The following is a 25,565-nucleotide window of genomic DNA, read 5'->3' as shown; positions in this document are numbered from 1 at the left end:
TTGTAATGTATAAAAATATCTAATCACTATGTTGTACACCTGGAACTTATGTAATTTTGTAAGTCAACTATACTTCAAATAAAAAGTAAAAAATGAAAATCCCTCCCCCCCGAAAAAAGAACTAACAAATACATTTATAACACCCTCCAGAAAATGGGAACTTTGAAAGGAAGGGAGATTCAATTATCAACCCCGGGAGTCTTTTATGTTTAGCTGTTTCTCCAACTGTATGAGAAAAACAAACTGGATTCGCAATTGTTTTTAGCCATGAACCCTTTCTTTGAATGAAATCTCATGAAATGATCCAATATGTAAAATAGAAAACCATGATCATCAAAAGCAGATTTATTGTTATAGTTTAGTTTCAAAAACAAAGTATCATCCAGTGGTTATGAGGAATCTAGGAAAACCTGTCCCAGTAATGCCAACTTTGAGGTAAAGGGCTGACTAGGGCAGCTGAGAAGTGGGATTTTCTGCTTGGTGGGCTTCTTCTCCCTTGCCCGGTCATAGTTTTCAGGGGAGGACAATGTTCCTGGCCCTGTTGGGGGTTCCCATGGCCCTGAGCTCATAGTTTTTTTCTGAAATCTCGACCTATTCCGTTTGAGAGAGTAGAATTCCCTCATCAGATCTTCCACTTCCCACTGCTCTTCCTTCAGCCTCCGGCAACAGTGCAGGGCGGCGGGGTCAATGGGGTGCGCTTCTGTGTTGAAGATGTAACCCCCGGCCCCCAGGATGCACTCCCCGTAGGGGGTTATCACCGCATCGAAGGTGGAGCCATTGTTGTGGATGAAGTTGGTCGGGTCAAACAGCAGGTAGAGGTATTTCACGGTCTCAGCCAGGAAGAAAGACTCCATGCGGTTGTCAAGCTTGTGGTCTCGCAGATCTTTGATCTGCCACGTGGGGGAGGGAAGCAAGTCAGACCAGCATCACAGTACAGCAGAAAGGGTCAGGGGACCCTGTCAGGCATTCCCGCTCTGCCACTAGGTGACTGCAGGCCTTTGGGCAAATCACTTAACTTTTCAGAACTTTGCCCCTTTCCCAGCCATCATCACCTCTCAGCCAGGTTATCACAATTTTCAACTGGGCTTCCTGCTTCCATCCTTACCCTAAAGTACATTTATATCATAAATCTTACCTGTCACTCCTTCACGGAAAACCCTCTGTTGACATCCCATTGCCCACAGACTAAAATCAAAGTCCTTATCGTGGTCTAACAGGTCCTTGGTGATCTGGCTTCTGCTCCCTCCCTGACCTCATCTCTTCCTGCTCTCTCCCTGGTTCTCACAGGTCCAGCCACATGGCCTTTCTGTTCTGTGAACAAGCACATGCCCAACCCGGTTCTTTTCATTGGTGTCCTTGCAACCTGGAGCACTCCTCCTTCAGATGCCCTCCCACTCTTTCACTTCCTTCAGGTCTCTGCTCAAACGCTACCTCATCGGAATGGTCTTCCCTGGCCCCCCTACATGATACAACAATCTCCTATCCCCTTTATCTTACCCTTTTGTGACTCTAAACATTGATCTAATCATTCCCTTTTTTTTTTTTTTTTTTTTTTTTTTTTTTTGCTGTACGCGGGCCTCTCACTGTTGTGGCCTCTCCCGTTGCGGAGCACAGGCTCCGGACGCACAGGCTCAGCGGCCATGGCTCACGGGCCCAGCCGCTCCGCGGCATATGGGATCCTCCCAGACCGGGGCACGAACCCGTATCCCCTGCATCGGCAGGCGGACTCTCAACCACTGCGCCACCAGGGAGGCCCTAATCATTCCCTTTTTAATGATGTAAAAATGTAGCATCATTCACTTAGCTAATCCTCCCTTGACAGACATTAAGGTGGTTACCAAGTTTTTTGCTCTTGTAAACAACTAATTAGGAGTCTTTATGAAGAGAAATTCATACTGAGTTTACAGTCAGGGATGAGTAAGTTTACTTGCTACAAACATTTATTTTAGCTTCTCAGAATTAGAAATACATTTTCTTAAACAAAACTAATTCTCAGTAGACATCTATTTTACACCAAAAAAAATGTGACTAAAACATGGACTTGATGTACCAAGAATTATTATTCTCTTGCCCTGTTTGCCAAAGGCCAAAGAGTCAGTTGCCTGTTCCCATCATTCGCCTTGGAAGGGCTCCAAAAGACTTCACTTTCATGGAAATAAGTCAAGAGTTCCTAAGGGCCCAATGGACTCATCCACTTTGGCTTTTCACAAAATACAACATATTAGAAACTAAAACATACCATTGCTTTATATTTCTCCTACACATATAGGTCTTTTCTTTAAAAACATGTATCTATGTTTTACTTATAGAATCTAATCACATTACAACTTTTTGAAAAAGAAGTTTTTTGTTTGTTTTTATTTCCTTACCCTAAAAAAAACCTCCGTAGGCTTTTTGGCAAATAGGCTTCCAGGCTATTTGCTTACATATTTGGTTTTTACATGTCTGTAACCACTCTTTATTTCTGTCTTGCCTGCCTGGGTCCTCTAAGGATGTGACATGGCTCTCATCCTTGACCCTTTCAATCCATTCTCCACAAAGCAGCCAGAGTGATCTTTCTAAAATACAAATCAGAGCATATCACTGCTCTGCTGTAAATCCTCCCAAGGCTTATCATTCCAAGCAGAACAAAAGCCAAACTCTTCCCCACGCCTCATACAAAGCCCTGCCCGATCTAGCCCCTGCCTACTTCTGGGGCTGTATCTCCTCCCACTTTCCTCCTTGCTCACGCCCTCCAGCCACACTGGCCTTCTTTCTGTCTTCCAGATACACATTCTTTGTTTTTTCTACTAAAAGGTCAGCTCAGGGGTTTGGTCTTTCTTCATTGCTGTAACCCTTGGCCTAGCACAGCGCCAGGCCAGTGAAAGACACTCAGTAAATATCTGTGAGACCAGTACAGCTGTTCCATTAAGGATCCCTGGGTTTGCAAATAAGGCTATGGGACTCTGTAATTCCCTTCTAGAATCCATTTTACAGGCCTTCTCGCAAAATGTTTCACAATATTCACCCTTGCCAAGTAGCCTATTCCGACAGCTAAAGGATCTCTGAAGCGGGGAGAACGCCAAGGGCATGGAGTCAAGACCCCTGGGCACTAATCCTAGCTCCACCTCTACTAGCTCTGTGACCTTTAGCAAGGCTCTCTGCTCCTCAGTCTCCCCATCTATAAAATAAAGGCATTGCTTATATCTCTAAGGTCCCTTCCAGTGCTAATATTCCAGAGGCTCTTTAGCAGCAGGGGGAGACATTTCCCAATTCTTGGGCCCGTGGAAACACTTACTGTGGCAAATCCACATTCCACCTTGCTGATTTTTTCGATGGATTCCACAGCATCTCTTCCGAGTTCTAAGAGGGTGGGGTCCCCCGTGGCACGGTAGAGGTACATGGCGCTCTCAATGAGTTCTGCAAAGTTCAAAGCAGACCTTCCTCACCCAGTGGCTGAGCAGAGAAGGCTTGGGGACTGCCTGGGCCAGTGAGAGATTCCTCCTCTCCACACCATGTCCACAGGGTCCCAACTAGGGGGAACATGGGACAACTCACTCAATATTGAATCTTCAGAGCCAATATACCCAGTCTGAAGCTTAGTGGACTTAGTGGACCATGGAATCCCATCTCAAGGGAGAGACAGGCAGCCAGGTTCTGGGATAGGGAAGGTGGCAGAGGCTGCTGCCTATCTCCCAATATCTGTTCCCTCCTTCTTCCTTAGTAACAGAAGAGCTAACTTTATCCAAGCACATGGGCACCTAGACTAACAACTATTCCCAGCAGGCAGGTGTGGGATTAAGGTCCCTGCCACCAAAGAGAGTCATGTAAGGCCAGAAAACCAGAGAGAAATAAATTTCTATTTTATCTAAGCTACTACTTTGTCTCTGTCACTTACAGCCTGACCTAATCCTAAAACTTAAAAGAGTATGAGCCTGTCATTACAAGGCCCTTTCCAAGATGGGATAGGCCAAAAGATAAAGGTTAAGATACTCAAGAATCAACTTTCAATCAAGCAAAGATGCAGCCATCAGTTCTCTGTGCCCAGAACAAGGCAACAGTCTTGCCCTGTTCTACACCACAACTGGAATTTGGCGTTCAGACATGGGCTCCATCATAAGATGAATATTTGCCAACTAGCCAACAGGAATTGGACCAGATGGGAATATTTATTCCAGAGAAAAGAAAACAGCAAAATGTGTTTGTTGCTTTCAGATATCTGGAGAGCTGTTATGGAAAAGATGTGATTTCTAGGGTGGGCCCAGTAGGCAAAAGCTACAGTTCAACAGACGTTCCTACTTCTTCACCTCTTTTTTCTCAGAGAGGAAAGAACACCTCTCCCCTCCCTACACCAACGTCTCCTCCTGAAGTTTTACATCCTGTTTCCTCCTAGCCTTTGGTCAGTACTTTTCTCCCTTTTGATTTATTACTGCAAACTCCATTACTTATTTTTGGAGAAAAGATCGCTGCCTATCTCTCCAGTTTTCTCCTACTTCTCTCTTCGTTTACCCCACAGGCCTCTAGACACTGGCTAATCTAATCACTCATATTCTAAGCAAAGATTGGGGCACATGTACTGGTAGATGAACACACTGTGTGTGTTCAAAGACAGAAAAGATGGTGTCCTCATGGGAAGCCTCTCCTTATGCTTCTCACAGCTGGCTGACTCAGTGCCCAGGGCCAAGCATCTTGTTTCTTGTTTTCTCTTCCTCACACATGGGCCTGCATATGCTAGTAAATGCTTTAATTTCCTGTATATCTAGCCAACTCTCTAGAAGAGGGTGACAGTCCAAGGTTTAGATTTGGACTTAGGTGGAGGTTAAGCCCTTCAGAGGCTTTTAGGCTAGGTTCTGTGCTCCAGCACTGCTGATCGGATACATGCACCAGAGCGTCAGGGACTGGCCAATCTAATTATAGAATAGTACCTTATCTCCCATTTGCTATTGTTTTGGGGATAGGAAGGGTGACTGGTCTAAGACATTTCTGGATTCCTGGCTGTGTGCCTTACTTTCCACTGAGCATTCCTGCAAACAAAACATGTTGCCTCCTTAAGTAGTGAGCCCCCTGTCACTGGTGGTAATCAAACAAAGATGAGATAACCACTTGACAGGGCTATTGCAGGGGGATTTCGATTAGAAGACCTCTCAGGTTCCCTCTAACCTTGAGAATGCACATGTCTAAGTCTTACATTTAGTCCCAATCTCTGTCTTCATTTTATCTATTGGTAACATGGGATCCAATACCATCTGAGTATTTTCTCTTAAAAAAAAATGCCATGAAAATAAATGCATGAGAAATACTAAAAATAGCAGCCTCTAAGGAGTCAAAAGTGACTAATTTGCTCCTTCCAGTTGCCGCTTTACTTCTGCTTCTGGTTCTCCTCCAAGACTCCTACCTACAGCAATCACTTAGGGGACTACAGGGTTAGAGGAGGAAGGAAGTGGAGCCGAGGATGGCAGGATGGGCAGAACCCATTAGAAGGCCCATCCCACAGCTAAAAGGCATTCAGGTGGGAAGAGTCTAAAACAATGGGAACGTAACCTATTTTGGGGGCGAGGGGAGATGACTGTGCTGACTCAGCTTCCTTCCTCTGTCCCCCTTTCCCTTCCTCTCCTCACAATGTTTAACTTTCCTTCAGTGAGTCAGAAGATCGGAGCTGGAAAGGAACTTAGAAGAGTTATCAAGTGTGTTGTCCCTTTCTTCTCTACATCTTGACTGCTGACCTGCAAGTGGGGAGGCGGACGAGAAGAGATGATTCACTCCTAAGGTCCATTCCAAAGTTCTAACGTTCCATAGATGCACAACTTATCTGACCTGACCCACTGACTTAACGAAGTTTGCCTACACATCTGAAATCCCAATGGCAAGAACTCAAAAGGCATCAGCCTGGCTTTTTCCATCTCACTTGCTCGTCTGGGTTTGAAAGAGCATAAGATGTAATTAGGAGACCTGGGTTCCAGTCCTAGCTCCTATACTTAACAGCCTTGGGCAGGCCATTTCAACCCACCAGGCTTCCGTCTCCTTCTCTGAAAGTAAGAGGGATAAATAATTCCTAGAAGGAAGACCATCCAGAGCCACTGGAAGAAGCAGATGGGAAAAAAAATGGAGCTGTGAGCACTTGTGAGGCATGGAGCCTCACAGAAATGCGAGGGGTTGGGGTTCTGAGAATCAGAGCCTGTGGGCTGGCAGTGGGCCAGAGATGCTGCTTACCCGGTCGAAGCGGGTAACCCTCTCGCTTCTCCACTGTATATCCCTGAGGAATGTTGTAGAATTCCGGGAGCCCCCCAAACTGCTTCCAGACGGTGTAGTAGTTGAGGAAGGTCCTCATGGCATTGTCAATGTCCCCAATGAGGGTCTGTAGGAGAGAAATGGTTGTCAGGCAAGCAGCCACCAGGCAGGAAACCCACATACAAAACCCCACACACAACCTCAGGGAAAAGAGGAAGCAAAGGCTTTGGAGCCAAAAAGACCTGCGATCAAACCCAGAGTCGGCCATTTACTCAGTGTGCTGCCTCAAACCAGACACTTCACTTCTCTGAGCCTCGTCTCTAGCATGCAAAATACAACATATATTTTACATTGTTATGAGGGACAGAGGCTGTATACAATGTCCCTGCCTACCAGTACGTGCTCAGTCAATACTGGCTACTAACTGTTTTTAAGTAGGTAAGTCAGCCATCTGATTCAAAATTCTAAGAATAAGAAAAAGATTGATTGTACTTAATCTCACTCACACCCTACCCCCCAGCAAATAACCATTTTGCATTAGTTTGTAAACATAAGCAAAGATGTATGAGTATGTATTATTTCCACCACATTAAATACAGCTTATTAAATATACTTTTCTGTAGCTTCCTTTATTCATTTAACAATACATCTCAATTTTTCCATGTAAGTACATAAAGCACTCCCTCCTCCTATTTATACAGTTGCATAGTATTCCATTGCTTGGACCGCAATTTAATTAGTTCCCTATTGATAGCTAGTTGGCTTGGTTCCAATCTTTTGCTATTTGCTACAATAATCAATGCTACAATAAATAACCCCATACATATGTCACCTCAGACATATGTGAAGTGTGTCTAAGATACAGTTCCAGAGCTGGGATTGCTGAATCTGAGAATATATGCACTTGTAATTTTACTAGGTGCTTCTATGTAGCTACTCATATTAGTGTAAGCTCACAGGGAAACAGCTGACCTTCTTGACATCTCCACTGGATGTCTCAAGGATAGAACAAACTTGACAGTTTCCAAACAAAACTATCGGTCCCTTCACTCTCCCGCAAAGCTGCCTCCCTCCTCTCACCTCTCTCCCTTTTCAGTAAACGGCACCACCTTCCACTGATTCCACTCTGGCCAGATACCTGCTGGCCATCCTTGACTCCTCCCTCTTCCCCCACCCCCACATCCATTCCATCAGCAACTCCTATCAATTCTCTCTCTCTAAAACATCAAGATTTTTCTCTTTATCTCCAGAGCCACCACCTGTTCACCTGCATCTTGCACTGGGATGACCTCAAAGGCCTCCTCACTGGTCCTACCACTTGTCTTCTCCAGTCCACTCTTCCCAAGGCAGCCAGAGTAACTGTCTTACTCAGTGGCTTTCCACAGGTTCAGCTTAAGGTCAAGACACCTCACCATGGCCCTCAAGGCCCTGAGCAATCTGGCCACTGCTGACTTTCCATTGACCGATCTTTCCCTTCCCTGGACTGTGGCCATGCTGCTTTTGTCTCTGATAAACACTCAACTCTTTCCTGCCTCGGGACCTTCACACATCATGTTTCCTCTGCCTGGAACATCGTCCCCCACCCCAGTTCTTCACATATCAGCTCGAGCATCACCACTTCTGAGAGGTCTTCTTATCTAAAGTAAGTCCCCATCCAACATTCTCTCTTTTAGCCTCTAATTTGTTTCCTTCATTGCAACTTATTATTTTATGAATTTGTCTAAGCTTTTCTTTGTGTCTCGCCCTCTATAAACTTCATGAGGACAGGGCCTGGAATACAGCAGGCACTCAAATATTTGTTGAGTAAATGAACAAATTTAATGTCTATAAGCCTCCTTTCTTCATCTATGAAACATCGTTTATTTCGGTGTGTTGTGATGATTCTGTGTAAAATGCCCAGCACATAAATCATTCTTTCATAAATATTTATCACCTCTTTGTGCCATTCAGACTGTCAGCTAAATGTTAGCTATTAGTGTTATTATAACCTCATAGAGAAATAACCCCAGGACCCCTTCTTAAAGCAGGAAAAGTGCCACACACAAAGCACACAAATCCTATACAAACCAAGATGGCAAAGTGTGGTATATACATACAAAGGAATATTATTCAGCCTTAAAAAGAAGGAAATTCTGACACATGCTACAAGCAGGAAACTTGAGGGACATTATGCTAAATGAAATAAGCCAGTCACAAGACAAATACTGTATGATTCCACTGATATGAGATACCTGGAGTAGTGAAAATCATAAAGACACAAAACATAATGGTGGTATGACCCAGCAATGCCACTGCTGGGCACATACCTGAGAAAACCATAATTCAAAAAGAGTCATGTACCACAATGTTCATTGCAGCTCTATTTACAATAGCCAGGACATGGAAGCAAACTAAGTGTCCACCAACAGACGAATGGATAAAGCAGATGTGGTATATGTATACAATGGAATATTACTCAGCCATAAAAAGAAATGAAATTGAGTTATTTGTAGTGAGGTGGATGGACCTAGAGACTGTCTTACAGAGTGAAGTAAGTCAGAAAGAGAAAAACAAATACCGTATGCTAACACATATATGTGGAATCTAAAAAAAAAAAAAAAAGGTTCTGAAGAACCCAGGGACAGGACAGGAATAAAGACGCATCCGTAGAGAATGGACCTGAGGATACAGGGAGGGGGAAGGGTAAGCTGGGATGAAGTGAGAGAGCAGCATGGACATATATACACTACCAAATGTAAAACAGATAGCTAGTGGGAAGCAGCTGCATAGCACAGGGAGATCAGCTCGGTGCTTTGTGAACACCTAGAGGGGTGGGATAGGGAGGGTGGGAGGGAGGGAGACGCAAGAGGGAGGAGATATGGGGAGATATGCGTATGTATAGCTGATACACTTTGTTATAAAGCAGGAACTACCACACCATTGTAAAGCAATTAAACTCCAATAAAGATGTTAAACAAAATAGTAATGATGGTTGTCAGGGGCTAGGAGAGGAGAGAATGGGGAGTTATTGTTTAAAAGGTATAGAATTTCAGTCTTACAAGGTGAAGAGAGTTATGGGGATGGATGGTGGTGATGGCTGCACAACATGAACATAAATACCACTGAACTGTACACTCAAAATGGTTAACATGGTAAATTTTATGTTATGTGTATTTTATCACAATAAAAAAAAAAGAAAAAAATACAATCATTTCTTTTTCTTCCATTACTGGGCATTTGGACCATTTCTAGTTTTTCTTTGTCATGAACTTTGCTGCTGGGAATATCCATGTACAGGTTGCATCTTTCCCTGGTCAATTATTTTCTTGAGGAACATGCATAGAAACAGAATCATGCAAAGTCAAAGGGTGTGATCAGTTGTATGGCTGGGTGGTACAAACAGGTTTTCCAAGAGGAATGTAGTCACAAATAGTTTTAAGGAAATAGATTTCCTGATCCTTAATTTTCCTAAAATGGATCTGCTTGAAAAGATGCTTACAACACAAAGGCAGGCTACCCATTCTATCTCTTCCACAACTGTCCTTCTACCATCTTATAAAAGCAAGGTGTACCCACCAACAATCTGCAGCCTTACTGCAGAACATCGTTCTTGGATATAAAAATGTCCTGAGCACTGAACTCGGTTAAATTTAAAATATTAGTGTAGGTGTTGAGAAAAATGAATGGCTCTAACCACTGGGTAACAAATCCTTCTGCAAATCAGATGGCTTTCAATTCTTTGCCTTCAGAAAATTGAAAGAGGAACTGGTCAAGTTGTCAGCAGAGACATTATTAAAAATAATTTTTGATGACAGATCATTTGTGATTTTTTTTTAACCATATAAAGAGTGAACCATAAAATACTGCCACATTTGCAGGTCAAAAATGGTTGATGCTGGCAATTTGATATGGTTCAATCTATTAACTCAATGATTTCAAAGAACTGAATGATATTACGATATCAAACTCCTTCCATCTCCATCTACTTATTTATGTGCATAGGCTCCTCGGCACTTACATCTAAAAACATGAAAAGCAGGAATAAAACTGATGCTTAACCGTGCTCTGTTTTAGCAATATGTATTATTCATGCACAAATACATGAACTACTTAAAAACTTTAAAAAGCCCCAAATATCTCATTAAGAAATGCACTTCCAAAAAATTGCTTTCAGGTTTATAATCATCAAAAATTGCAAGCTATAAATGTGGTTTTAATCAGTTACATACTAATGATAACTAAATCCAGAAGAAAACAAATTTAATACTCAGAGCTTATGATCACGGGAAATTTAAAAAGATTTTAAATTTCTATGTATGAACAAATTTTGTCACAGAGACATATGATAGGGTGAACAATAAAATGCTTTCAGCATAAAATATAATAATTAGGATAAAATCCTGATGGAGTGGTAGAATGGAAATATGAGTTGGAGGAGAAAAAGGAATGGTATGCAACTATTTAAACTCATAAGATTAAAAACATGCATGGGGCTCTATAATTTTTCAAATTCTTTTAGGGGACACTCAACTAAATTTGAAGATCTTAGAAGAGTTGGACCAATATTTAATGTTATCAACAAGTTCTCTCTGAGCTTCTTTCCCCATCTATCAAATGAGAGGGTTGGCTAAAAGTATACAATGGGGAACAAGTTAAATAAATGACAATATATCTATTCAATGGAATATATGCAACTGTTTAAAAAAGTAAAATTGATCTTTATGTATCAATAAAGAATGATCTCCGAGATACATTCAGTGAAAAAGAATAAAAATGTTCCTATTTATGTAAAGAAAAAAGGGGGCTATAAATATGCATATATCTATGTATATGGATATCTGGAAAGAGGTACAGAAAACTGACAACAAGGGCTGGATTGGGGAGAGAATCTGAGGGTGGGGGCTTGAGACTTATCATTGTATTCCTTGTTGTGCTTCAAAAATTTACCACCATCTACATGTTACTACCTTTTCTTAATTTCTTAAGATGAAAAAGAAGTTGTTTATAAAAATATTAAAAATATTTTAGGACACATAAGGAATGGATTAGATGGGCTCTAAGATCCCTTCCAGCTGCAACTCTATTAGGCCATGTAATGGAGACACATAATGATGGCAGACAGAGCAGCCCCAGCTGCTGTCACGCCCTTTCCTAGGCCCGCTGTCAAGAATGAGGATTCGTGACAGAAGTGTCCAGTGGAGAAATGGTCATTGCCAATGGCTATTACCGCCCTGTCTACTTTAAGTGGTACAACATTCCACAGCAAGCTGGAAGTTCAGTTCCTGACACCTTAAAGCTCCCCTTGGAAAATTCAGTTTGGCAGAACTTTAAATCTGTCTCACCCTAAGCTCCTCTCCCATCCCCAATCCACCCCTCCAGAAAAAAAGTACTCGAGCACTTTTTTGACTCATACATTAGAATGAGCTTGCTTTGTCGGTTCCATAGAAAAAGGACCACCCTCTCTGATCGTTCCTACCTGAAGACCAGGCCAGTAGGCCTCCAGAGACTGGAAGACTGGCATGGACACAGTCCCCTTGTACATCTGCACCCACAGGTACCAGTCATCGAAGCGGGTGTAATTCCGAATGGCTTTGTTATATTCTGCAGAGGAGATAAAATGATGGACACATCAGTGATGAGGGACACAAAAAGCAGGCTTTGGCAACAGAAGGATGGACTTAAACATTTGCAAGACCCTAGGGTGGCCCAGCCTCAAAGCAGACTAGGATGCAAGGAGGCACAGAGGAAGGAGCATGGGTTCTGGAGGCAAACTTCCAGGCTCAAATTCCAGCTCCAGCTTTACCACTTGTTAGCTGTGACCTCAGGGGAGTTTTTCCCTCTTAAGCCTCAGTCTTATTATCTGTAAAGTGAGGAGAGTAATGTTATATACCTCATGGGACTGTGCAGTCATTTATTCACTCAACAATATTCACTGAGTGCCTGGGGGGTGGCAAATAAGACAAAGTCCAGCCCTCAGGGAGCTGGCATTCTAGTGGGAACTTGAACTTATAACTCCCCCTAGACTGTAAATCTATGAGAGCTAGGACTTTGTTTTGTTGATTGCAGAATCCCCAACATGAAGATAGTACATAATAAGTATGCACAATAAGCATTATCTGAATGAACAAAGTACCAAAAACATGCAAATAAATAAGACAATCTCAAACAGTGTTGTAAGGATGAAATGAAATAGTCCATGTTCAGTGCTTGGCACAAAACTTAACACATCAATGGTACTCAGTAAATATTTGCTGAATAAGTGAATGGTAGCTATAATTATTATTAGGTGCCCAACAATTCCTCAATATCATTACTACTAGTGTCTAAGGGCCTGAAGGGTAAACTGCTTTTATTCAACAGGCATTAATCTACAGCTGCCTCCTGCAAAGCACTGTGGGGACTACAGATGAATAAGGCCTGGATGCTGCACTCAGTTAGAAGAGCTATAACTGTGATGACAGCTGACTGCAAAAATGATGCTGGGCTTCCCTGGTGGCGCAGTGGCTAAGAATCCACCTGCCAATGCAGGGGACACGGGTTCGAGCTCTGGTTTGGGAAGATCCCACATGCCATGGAGCAACTAAGCCCATGCACCACAACTACTGAGCCTGCACTCTAGAGCCCGCGAGCCACAACTACTGAGCCCACATGCCACAACTACTGAAGCACGTGTGCCTAGAGCCCATGCTCCGCAACAAGAGAAGCCACTGCAATGAGAAGCCCGTGCACCACAACGAACAGTAGCCCCGGCTTGTCACAACTAGAGAAAGCCCGCGCGCAGCAACGAAAACCCAACGCAGCCAAAATAAATAAATAAATTTATATATTAAAAAAAAAAAAAAAAAAAAAAAAGATGCTGAAGGCCCTAAATTCTAAGGAAGAGTCAAGCTATTTCCTGGGCAAAGTGACATTTAAGCTGGGCCTTAACAGGTGAACAGAATTTGGACACATAAAGGCAGGAAAAAAGGTATTTTAGGCAAAGGAAACACCATGTGCAATGGCCAGGAAATAAAAAATCCAGGGCTGCATACAGAGAAGCCAGCATGGTTCAGCTGGCTCTTGCAGGAAGGCATGAAAAGGTGTAGTGGGCCTCAAGTGGGCAGTGTAAGTCCATGGTGGTTTTGAATGCAGAGCTGATTCTGTAGGCACTTGGGAGCAACTGAAAGTTTATAAATAGACTACATGTCAATAGGGAAAACCATGGGGAAAAACCCCCTTACCCTGCCATTTTTACCTAGGAACATGGCCATGAGCTTCTTATCCTGAAGCAGGATGGCTCCTTTTACCAGGTACTCAAAGTAGGAGTCCACGCCAGCCCCGATGCCCGCGTCCTGGGCCACCCACTTGCCAGTGAGCACGTCGATGTGGTTGCCGACCTAGGAGAGAGACATGTGGTGTCAAAGGAGGACCCAAGACCAAACAAGGATGTCCCCACACCCCTGAGTGTCCCGTGAGATACAAGGCAGGCACCCCAGTGCTTCTTGGGAGACATGCAGGCTATCGGGGTACAGGGTTGGGGGCAAGGCTGGATCATGGCCAGCTCTCTTGCATATATGTACAGTGGAGACATATCTCATGCACATTTAGGAGGCCTTAATTATACACACTGGTCAAAAACTGAAAAAAGAACAATGACTTGGAGTGTTCATGCCCTGTCTAGAGTGTGAGCTGGGAGATGAGAACGTGTTGTTCCCACAGTCTGTCTCAGACTTCTCAGCCTGAGAATCTGCATGCGATTCCAGTGTCTAAAGACCTAAGATATACTTTCCGTATTTCTATAAATCAACTTGGGAAGGACATCCAAGAAACTGATAGAGTAGTTGCTTGTAAGGAGAGGAACTGGGTAGCTGGAGGACGGGTCACAGATGTCACTGGGTACTTTTTTGTATCCTTTGACTTGTGAACCATTTAAAAATAAATTTTAAAGATCTAAATGAAGAGATATGTTGTCCATATAACTTAGACCCCGATGGAAGCTGATAACTTCGCCTGGTACTCATTCAAAGAAACAGTTAATTGTCCTGTGTTAGTTTGGGCAGAGCCCCAGCAAGGAAGACAGGAAGTAGTTGATTTGGAAGGTGAGTCCCTGGAAACTCTGGAAGAGGAGGGAAAAAGTGAGGCAGGGCAGGGAGGCAGCCCATAAAGGGTGTGCTGTCAGGCAAGTTACCACCATGGGAAACGGAGCTCCATCCCACCGGGCAGCTCTGGGAGTCAGTGTAGAGCACGAGCCTCAGCACGGTCCCACCCGAGGGCCGGGGAACAAGGGTGATTGTCCATAAACTCCCATCAGTATCAGCCACTGATTGAGAACTGCTCTGGGGTAGCATTTAAGACCTGGCGTTTCCAGCCAAGGGCAAGCAGAGCAGGATCCAGGCACCAGAAAAGGCCCGTAGCCAAAGAGACATGGGTGATGGCAACTGGAAGACAGGCCAGTGTGCACGGAAATGATAAAGGGCTGAGAGGATGTGGGCAGGGTGGTCATGGAGCCACTATGGCTCCCGAGCTGGAGAAAAAACTTCCTGTGTCGGACACTAAGGGAGTTATTCTAGGTCTCCAGAGTGGCACCTTCTTAAGGGACTGTCAAGGAGTCCTCACACAAGTTTCACTTTTCAAGCTGACTTAGAACCAGACTTTGCATAAAACGTGCCTCCACCTGAATCACTTTCGGACAACACAGTCTTTATAAGTCATAATGATTCAGCAAGGAGGTATTAATCCATCAGTATTATTGCTGAAGTAACTGCGGATCAGAAAGGTTGAGTGACTTGTCCAGGGTCACACAGTTTCAACATAGTAAGGCTGGGGCTCAGTCTCGGTTCTGACTAAATCTAGTGCTATTTCCTGGACAGCTTTGGCTCAATTACTGTTAGTTTCACTGGATCATCTAGTTTAGGAGCCGAAACCGACCTTAGAGATGATCTGGCCCAAGGTGTGTTAAGTTTCCATAGGTGAGTAGGTTTGGAGGGGAAAGAAAAGCTCTGGGGTCAAATAAGCTTGTGAAACGTCGAGTTAAGCAAAGTTAAATAGATGAATTTATCATAGGATTTCATAACCTTTAACTTGCTCATGTTCATTATGACTCTCCAAAAAAAAAGGACACTATTTATAGTGTTGCCCAAATTTAACTGACCAGTAATCATTTTCTCATGGAACAGCCATTCAACATCTCTCAAATCTTCTGGTTCTAAGAAACACAGTTTTACAGACAAAAATATGTAAAAATGAGGGCCAGACAGGCTGACGATCTAAGGTCACCGAGTGAGTCAGGGGCATGAAGCATACGACCCATTCCCTAGAAATCAGAGAAGCTCAAGGAGCCAGAGCTTATCATGGCCCCTTTTCCTGCCAGAGGATGTGCTCTCATGCTCTCCTCCCCTCTGTGCCAAAGCATGAACTGGAGGCTTGGTCTACTTTCGGTGTTGTGAGCCTAAGTATTGGACCACTCCTGAGGTCACCCTTAGTTTCCTTCGGCTGGACTGCAACTTGCTGCTCAGAGCCCTGAGCCTCATAAGCAGGGGACAAGGTGGCCAACTTGAGCTAGACAGGAAGAGTGGCAGCGGACCTACCAGCCCAATATCTGACCGGCTCTCCCAGAGGCGCATCAAGGCCACTCTGGCCACATCTTCGAACACAGGGTCACCGGTGAGGCTGCTCAGGGTGGCAAATTCCACGATGAAGGTCCCGATCCCTGCTGTGCAGGTGACAGGAGTCTCTCCCGGGTTCACGCCGTGAAGCAAGTTCACCGTTCCATACGGCATGCCAGTGGGGGTCTGAAAGGCTGAACAATCGCAAAATTAAGACCCCAGATAGGAGCGGGGAGGTGGGCATGGGCGGACACAGGACCAAAGCCTGAGGCCTTGGCCAGCACTTCCCTTTTGTCTCCTGGGTGATCTGCCAGAGACTGAGCCAGAGAAGGATAAATGTCACAACTGGAGGGCCCTCAGTGGCCACCTAACCCAGATGCTGTCAAACACTGCTCCTCATGCCTTGGGCTCTTGCCTGTGGTGAGCAGGGAAGCAGCGGGCTGTGCCCTGGGGTATCACACTCCACACATGCTCACTTTAGCTAGAGCAGCTCTACTTTCACTTATTTTATATGATGCCTCAGAGGCCAGGCAAGTAACTTAGTGTGAAGCAGGCAGGGCTTAAGCCATAGGCAGTGGGGGAGCTGGTGGCACAATGAAAAAGCCATTCATCTACTTCTTAAAACACCATCCTGACCAAATGAAACACATCTGAAGACTGTAAGCAGTCCCAGAGCAGCCAGTTTAAGATCTCTGCTCTAAATAAAGAGTTTCAGGGGCTATGTTGTTTTTTTTTAAAAAGGATATAAACCACGAAACTGCCAATGTGGTCCAACCCTCAATTCACAGGTAAGAAAGGTCAGGCTTGTAAAGAAGTGACTCAAAGATCACAGAGAGAGCCAAACGGAGCTGGGATGGGAATGACTATCACGTGCCCACTCCCTTCCCCCCCCCGCAACGGGCCCAGTGCCCTGTCCACCTCACCCCAGTGCCTTCCAAGTCAAGGCAAGGAACTAGACAGCAAGTCAGAGGCAGAGATTTCCTCTCCAGGCTGAAAGGTCAAACAACCCCAAAGCAGCCTGTGCGTCACCAAACTGTGAACAAAGTTGTCAAAACTTCCAAGAACCACAAGGCCCAGCAACTTTACTGTAAGAAGAGAAACTTGCTATCTGGCAGACATGAGTGGTAAGCAAGGAGGATTCAAGTCACAAGCAAGAAGGGCCCAAAGGGATAGTTCAGAGAAGTCAGGCAGTATTAAAAAGGGGGTGGGGAGGTGACAAAATCCTGTTTCTCAGCGTGAATGCACTTTTCAATATGTATATTTCTCAATACAAAAAAATGAAGGGAGCAACCAGACAGAGTTCCCCTCCAGGGATGAGTCACACAGGACATGACGCTTGTAAGGAGACATTCAGGCCGTGAGTGAGACCTGAACCCAGTTCGCTCACTCTCCTCAGCTCTTCCCCAAGGATGAGAGGCAAGTCCTGGGTGAAGGGGAGAAGTGAGATGGCCAAGAGGCTGGTGGAAAGCACAGTGTAACGTGTTTGGGTGTGAACAGCTCTCAGAGCCTCCACCACACCCTGAAGAGAACACAGCGTCTCGCTGATGCTGCCGAGCCCAGCTACTGCCCCTCTGGACAAACACTGCAGCTTGGCCTGCAGCCCTGGACATGGCTCAGCTACAAAACAAGTCCCTCTCGTGTCTCATTGGTGTTTGAGGTTCTCCAAGAACTTTCTCCTCTCTGACCTCATTTTACGTCTCCCCAGGGGGAGGCAGGAATTATGACTCCCATTTGATAGACTGGGAGATTGAACCAAGGAGAGGAAGAGCGGCTTGGTCAAGCTATTGGTTGTCAGAGCCGAGTCCAGAACCAGGGGTTCCGAATGCTCAGACCAAGGCTCTTCTCTGGAACCCTTTCATTCCAGTGGCGTGTGGGCCTGGGAGGGGGCAAAAGCACTCACTCAAATAAGGGCAAGAGCCTTCCAGCCACCAGGCTGGCCTTCAGCGCTCCTCACAAAACATTAATGAGGTCAGCTCAGCCATCCTAGTCTAGCCCTCAAAATGCCAGGGACTCTCCTGATTTCCAGGGTGGGCGCCAAGAGGTAGAAATACCAAGTGTTTGGGTGAGCAACACGAGCAAATAATTCTGCACAGCCACCCTCTTCTCCAGCAAGAGCAGCAGGACCTACCGGACTTCACCTCTGCCCCATCTCCATGCGGGTCTTACCTGGGAGGAGTTTCCGGGCCGCCTCCTCAGCCATCCTCAGGAGAGGTCCCGAGCAGGGCCATCCAGCCTCCACTTCTACCCCGGCCCTCTTTGATAGCAGGTGAGCAGACAGAAGTCCTCCTACTACTGCAGATGGTACAAAAAGCAAGTGTCAGAATCCTAAGGACCAGTCTTTCCCTTGTACAAATTAAACCTAATGCTCTGTTCAGTGGCTCACTGGGAAGGGGCTGGAGCCACGTAGCAAAAGAAGAGTCCTTAACCTCCCACACTGTACAGTGTTAAGTTCATGAAGTTTCTTTTTCTCTTGGTGGGTCACAAAAATAATGGTTATCGGGCTTCCCTGGTGGTGTAGTGGTTGATAGTCCGCCAGCCAATACCGGGGACACGGGTTCATGCCCCGGTCTGGGAAGATCCCACATGCCGTGGAGCGGCTGGGCCCGTGAGCCATGGCCGCTGAGCCTGCGCGTCCGGAGCCTGTGATCCGCAACGGGAGAGGCCACAACAGTGAGAGGCCCGCGTACCGCAAAAAAAAAAAAAAAAAAAAAAGCTTTTGCACAGCAAAGGAAACCATAAACAAGACCAAAAGACAACCCTCAGAATGGGAGAAAATATTTGCAAATGAAGCAACTGACAAAGGATTAATCTCCAAAATTTACAAGCAGCTCATACAGATCAATAACAAAAAAACAAACAACCCAATCCAAAAATGGGCAGAAGACCTAAACAGACATTTCTCCAAAGAAGATATACAGATTGCCAACAAACACATGAAAGAATGCTCAATATCATTAATCATTAGAGAAATGCAAATCAAAACTACAATGAGATATCACCTCACACCGGTCAGAATGGCCATCATCAAAAAATCTAGAAACAATAAATGCTGGAGAGGGTATGGAGAAAAGGGAACCCTCTTGCACTGTTGGTGGGAATGTAAATTGATACAGTCACTATGGAGAACAGTATGGAGGTTCCTTAAAAAACTAAAAATAGAACTACCATACAACCCAGCAATCCCACTACTGGGCATATACCCTGAGAAAACCATAATTCAAAAAGAGTCATGTACCAAAATGTTCATTGCAGCTCTATTTACAATAGCCTGGACATGGAAGCAACCTAAGTGTCCATCATCAGATGAATGGATAAAGAAGATGTGGCACATATATACAATGGAATATTACTCAGCCATAAAAGGAAACGAAATTGAGTTATTTGTAGTGAGGTGGATGGACCTAGAGTCTGTCATACAGAGTGAAGTAAGTCAGAAAGAGAAAAACAAATACAGTATGCTAACACATATATGTGGAATCTAAGAAAAAAGAAAAAGAAAAAAAGGGTCATGAAGAACCTAGGGGTAAGACGGGAATAAAGACACAGACCTACTAGAGAATGGACTTGAGGATATGGGGAGGGGGAATGGTAAGCTGTGACAAAGCGAGAGAGAGGCATGGACATATATACACTACCAAATGTAAAACAGATAGCTAGTGGGAAGCAGCCGCATAGCACAGGAAGATCAGCTTGGTGGTTTGTGACCACCTAGAGGGGTGGGATAGCGAGGGTGGGAGGGAGGGAGACACAAGAGGGAAGAGATATGGGAACATATGTACATGCATGACTGATTCACTTTGTTATAAAGCAGAAACACACCACTGTAAAGCAATTATACTCCAATAAAGATGTTAAAAAACAAACAAACAAACAAACAAATAAATAAGGGACTTCTCCAGTGGCTCAGTGGTTAAGGACCCGTCTACCAATGCAGGGGACACAGGTTTGAACCCTGGTGCAGGAAGATCTCACATGTCGCGGAGCAACTAAGCCCACGAGTCACAATTACTAAAGCCCATGTGCACAGAGCCCGTGCTCCGCAACAAAGAGAAGCCACTGCAATGAGAAGCCCGTGCACTGCAACGAAGAGTAGTCCCCACTCGCCGCGACTAGAAAAAGCCCACCCGCAGCAACAAAGACCCAACGCAGCCAAAAAAAATAAACAAATTAGTTAATTAATTAATTAATTTTTAAAAAAGAATCACTTGGTCAAAATTCATTGAAATGTGTAGATCTGTGCATTTCAGTATATGTAAATTTACCTCAGTAAAATGAATGATTCATTAAAAAAAAAGATTCATTGGGAACCTGCTAAAAATACTGACTGTAGGACCCAACCCAGAGATCCCAATTCATTAGATTTAGAGTGGAGTCTACATAGCTGAACTTTTTTAAATGTCCCAAATGCTTCTGATGGGCAGCCAGGTTTGGAAACTAATACCCTAGACTTGCACTATGTAATACAGTAATTAGTAACCACATGTCACTATTTAAATTTAAATCCATTAAAATTAAATGAAATTAAAAATTCAGTTCTTCAGTTGCAGTAGGCACCTTTCAAATGTTCAATAGCCACATGTAGCTAGTGGCTACTGGACTGGACAACACAGATATAAAACATTTCCATCAACAATGCAGAAAGTTCTAACAAACTTTCAATAGGCAATAAGCTACAAGAAGGCAAGGATTACATCTCTCTTGCTCTTGGCTGAAAGCCTGGTACCAAATATATGTTAAATATGTGAGTAATCCTGGCATATTTCTTTTCAGTCTTTTCTCTGTCCCCTGCTCACTTTCATGTCTGAAACTGATGAGGGATCCCGAGACCTCCCTACCCAACCAGAGCTCTGTCAATCTGGTTTGAGCCAAGTGCCCTGGCAAGGCTGGCGCTTAAGATCCCATTTATCACCTCTTGGTTTACACAGAAGCCAAAATTCCACATTCTCCTTTCTTCCAAGGGCCCTAGAAGGCAGCCCTCACCTCGGATGTTGGTTTCAAACACAGAGGCGTTCACATCAATATCAAAGTCCACGTTGTCCTGGAGCACTTCAACCACTCTTTGGAATTCTGAGACATTCCCCAAAATCTGAAGGAAAGAGAGACCTGACAGTGAGGCTCTAGGCTTGTAGGCACTGAAGACGCTAGATTCAGAGTCTAGGATCCTATGCTGGTGTGACTCCCACTTATTCAACTTCAGACCTATAGTTTCTGTTCTAGGACTGCTGGTAACAGGAGAAAACACTGAGAGCTGGAAATCACACAGACCCAGTATCAAGAGACTGGTAAAGTAAATTCTTTGGTATCAATTTAAGAATTTTTATGTACTCATTTAAATGAAACCAATATAAAGACTGTAGACCACATAAGGAAATCTTAGCTTGACATTTACAGTGGATATTTATTGTTTTTAACCTTGTCACATTCATCCTTATGGAAAATACTGCAGGTTGGTTGGCCCAACATTGATTCTCAATCTTCTTTACCCTTGTAGCTCCCAGCCATAGAGGCTAGAAATCCACATATTTGCTTTCTCAGTCTCATTTGCTACTGGGTGCTTGTGTTACCCAGTCTATTCTGAGCTTTGTAAAGTCTACTAGGGGCACTTCTCAGAAAGCTCCTGTTTTCCTAATAGAAAGGGACAAGACACAATTGGCGTGGCTTTTACTCTTTTTCTTTCTGCTTTGAAAGCAGACTTGATTTCTGGAGCTGTGGTAGCCATCTTAGGCCATGAGGTACTAAGCATGAGAATGAAAGTCAGTATACTAATGATGGTAGAATGGAAGGATACAAAGAGCATGGGGTCTCTGATGGCACAGTTGAGCAGCTGATCCAATGCTAGAAATTACCTTCATTCAGATTTTCTTATACTTGAGAAAATTAAACCCTTTTGTTTAAACCATCAGTCAAATGCAATCCTGATGCCTTTTATTCTGATATCAGTGTTCCAATTTTCCCTTGAGGAATCACCCTTCTTCCACAGTCACTCCTGTAATTTAAAGAAGGTGACTCCATCCCTTCAGCTGCAAGAATGGGCACTACACCTGGACCAGCCAACGTACTATATCCCTTGGCCAACTGATTCATTCAGGGATAGATGTGTAACCCAAGCCAGATCAGTGAGACTCAGTCCACGGAATTAATGGAAAAGGACTAATTCTCTCCACACACAGGTTACTAAAAGAGTGGGATGTGAGTCTGGAGTTACCATTGGCTACCCTGCCAGCTTAAGGAGAGCCTGAGAATACAGCCAGCAAAGAAAGCAGAAATAAGAGATGGAGAAAGAGATTCCTAATTATGTTATTTAAATGTCTGGAACCAGCTGGGTTTGAGGTCAGTCTTTACCTGGACTTTTTAGTTATCTGACTCAGTAAATTTCCTTCCTGTCTAAATCAGTTTGATCACTTGCAGCCGAAACAATCCTGACTATCTCAGCATTCAAAGGCCTCTATGATTTAGACCTAATCTATCCTTCTAACCATGTCTCTCACTGTTCTTCTGTCGACTTCAGTACCCACTATTCCCTGATTTTCTGCCCTCAGACATGCTGTTCCCTCTACCAGAAATCTCACCCTATGTCTTCCCATTTCCAAATCCAACCTATCTTCGATTATCTAAACGTCACCTTCTCTAGGAATCCTTTGATTCCTCCAGCTGAAATTAACCTCTTCCTCCTTTAAAAGACTCCAGCAAGTTTATCCCCACAACTCTTAGGGCATCTAGTTCTTTCCACATTATAAGAATCTTTGCATAGGCAGGAGCCTCACTCATTCCTGCACTCCCCCAGCGCATGAAGCAATTACTCAAAAAATGTTTGTTAAATGATGACATGAATCTTTCTCCACATTGTAGCCAGTGATCTTCTCAAAACAGGAATCTCATTTCCTACCCTTTTCTTGAAAAAATTCCACTGGCTTTCCAATGCCCCCAAATTAAAGATCAAAATGAAAGATGAAAATAAAAAGCCCAGGTGAAGAATTCATTTTTCACCCACAGTCAAGCTACCAAAAGAAGAAGGATATTGGTCATGCAATGTTGGAGAGGAAAAGGGACAGATGAGACACTTACCAACAAGGTGTCCAGGGCATCAATAAGAGTCAGAGAAAAACTGTAAAAGGACAAAAACCCCAGCTGCTTAGTAAGAAAATCAAACACCAGTTATTAAGGCTGCGCCAGATCAGAGACCCCAAAAACTAATAAGTGAAGCACAGCGATGCCTCTGCCATCCCACTTGAAATCACAACAGAGAAGCCATCGTGAAAATCGCCGGGAACCTCTGACCCATTTAACATACCTGGGAGGTGGGCTGATGTATAACATCTTATGCAAATAGCTCGACTGCAATTAAACACATTGCCTATATTCTCTGGCATTCTTCTCCACCATAGGGAGGCAGTATAAGATTGTAGCTCAGAGCGCAGGCTTTCTACATCTAAGAATTTATCTCGCAGTGCACAGAACTGTAGCCTTGAGAATGCTCATGGCAATATTGTTTTTAGAACAGCAAAAAGCTAGAAATAACCCAAATGTATACCAGTTGAAGTGATTAACCAAATTGTAATACATTCAAACAATGCGAAACTATGAGGTGGTCAAAAAGATTGTTATCAAGAGTTCTATGGGCTAAGGGGAAGACATTCAAATTATATAGTTAAATGAAAAAGACAAGGTACAGAATAGGCAGTGTCGTGTGTCGTATTCTAACTGCATTTTTCAAAAAGAGACAGAAAGCAGATCAGTGGTTTTTTGGGCCAGTGGTGGTGGAGGGATTAACTATAAAGGACCACCAGGGAACTTTCCAGTGTGACAGAAATGTTCTCTATCCTGTGATGGTGGTTACTACACACTTAAAATGGGTGCATTTTATATAAGTTTCACCTTTAAAAGGTTATTTTAAAAGATACACATATAGGGGCTTCCCTGGTGGCGCAGTGGTTGAGAGTCTGCCTGCCAATGCAGGGGACACGGGTTCGAGCCCTGGTCTGGGAGGATCCCGCATGCCGCGGAGCGACTGGCCCCGTGAGCCACAATTGCTGAGCTTGCGCATCTGGAGCCTGTGCTCTGCAACGAGAGGCCGCGATAGTGAGAGGCCCGCGCGCCGCGATGAGGATTGGCCCCCGCTTGCCACAACTAGAGAAAGCCCTCACACAGAAACGAGGAGCCAACACAGCCATAAATAAATAAATAATTTTTTAAAAAAGGCAAAATTCCTTAAAAAAAAAAAAAAAAAAAAGATACACATATACATACCTATATGATGGTATAAACCAAAAATCCTTCTGGAAGGATGCACAAGAAAGTTAACAGTGGTTGGAGTTCTAGGGTATGGGAGATATTTATTTTATTATATGATATTGTACTGCTTGAATTTGCCATTTACTTGTATTACTTTTTTCAACTAAAAAACGAAAACCAGCACAATTTGTGTTGAGCTTAATTTCTCCAGTCCTTAGCATATTCATTTGTAAAACAGAGATAACAGCAATTAACTCCTAGGGGTGTTAATTAAATGAGATGACACAAGTAAAATGCTTAGCACAGTGTTTAATCAAGGTTAGCTTCAGCTAAATGCAATGATTCTTCACTTACTCAGCAAGGAACAAGACAGAGAATTCCATCTCTCACAGATTTTTATTCTAGTGGAAGTGAGAAAGACAAACTAACACATAAGTGAAAATGACAGTATAAGCGTGAGAAGTGCTACGAAGAAAACAAAAAGGGTGGTTTGTGAGAGTGACCTGTACGGGGTGGGTATTTAGGGGAACTGATGCTAAGGTGACAGTTTGAGCTGAGATCTCAAGAAGCAGTCAGGGGTGTGAGGGTAATGGGGGAAGTGGGTTTCAGTTACACTAACAACAAAGGCTCTGAAATTTCATGTTTAGGAGAGTTACATCCCCTCCTAGGCCTGTTTGCCCACTTATAACATGAAGGGGTTGGGTCTTCTGACTTTCTGAAGCCCTTCCACATATCCTAAGCCTCCAGAGATTTGCCCAAGTCCCAACAGCTGGTGTCTGTCACTGCTGTGGCCAGAGCCCGGAGGTCCAGACCACCAGGCTAACCCAGCCTTTTTCCACTATGGGAATCCAACTTTCCAGGAGGCTGGGTGGATCCTGGTGGTGCTGGCCTGAATTGGGGGGAATGCGACCCCACCCTGGCTAGGAGGTTTTTCTGGAACGGTGAGATCATGAAGCCACCAGTTCCAGCATACCCGCCCGACTAGGACCGGACTGCCAGACCCAGGCCGCCTCCTTGCTCCTCCGCTCGCACTACCTGCCCCAGGTGTCGTGCCCGTCACAGGTGAGAGGTCGCAGCTCGTCGTAGGGAAAGGCATTCTCCAGGTAGCTGTCGTAGGCGTGGTAGAACATGGCCTTGACTCGCTCCCTGGTGCGGGGTACGAGAAATAAGGCAGAGGAAAGGACAAGAATTAGGGCGGAAAATGGTAATCACCACCTGATTTCTGCGAGGAGCCCAGTGGCGGGGTCCCAGCAGGTCAGGGTGGGGGATCTGGGATGGAGGGAATGAGGAAGGGACCAGGTCTGGGATTCCCATTCCCCAACTATGGAAGGGCGGGGAGCCTGACCCCCTTCACCTGTAGTGGGCGGGGTCGGGCGCGGTGCCATCCGGGCCGGGCGCACCATGGTGCAGGGGCAGCAGCGCACACAGGAGGCCAAACGGGACGAGCAGCCGGAAAGGCATAGAGCGCGTGCCCTGTCAGCGCCGCCGCTGCAGCAGCAGCCGCAGCCACCCGCACATCCTGCGATCCTCTGCTGGTTCTTCCGGGAATTAGGAGCACTGCGC

The 25,565-nt window shown here is 44.5% G+C and overlaps 1 protein-coding gene across 1 annotated transcript; it reads right to left on the bottom strand.

Annotated features, from left to right (window-relative positions):
- Window positions 1-327: 327 nt before the first annotated feature.
- On the bottom strand, window positions 328-25,565 carry LOC309817261 (ER degradation-enhancing alpha-mannosidase-like protein 2). The gene is made up of 11 exons (XM_082645402.1): window positions 25,357-25,565; window positions 25,038-25,148; window positions 22,836-22,875; window positions 20,751-20,856; window positions 17,937-18,062; window positions 15,753-15,964; window positions 13,421-13,562; window positions 11,663-11,787; window positions 6,190-6,334; window positions 3,278-3,399; window positions 328-890 (listed from the first exon to the last, which is right to left on the bottom strand). Exons 1-11 carry the CDS (start codon window positions 25,461-25,463, stop codon window positions 390-392), a joined length of 1,737 nt encoding a protein of 578 aa, XP_082501528.1. The 5' UTR covers window positions 25,464-25,565; the 3' UTR covers window positions 328-389.

Source organism: Mesoplodon mirus (assembly GCF_964341445.2).
Source record: "Mesoplodon mirus genome assembly, chromosome: 15".
Lineage (NCBI taxonomy): Eukaryota > Metazoa > Chordata > Mammalia > Artiodactyla > Ziphiidae > Mesoplodon > Mesoplodon mirus.
The sequence above is the reverse complement of the archived record's forward strand: the minus strand, read 5'-3'. Positions and strand labels throughout refer to the sequence as shown.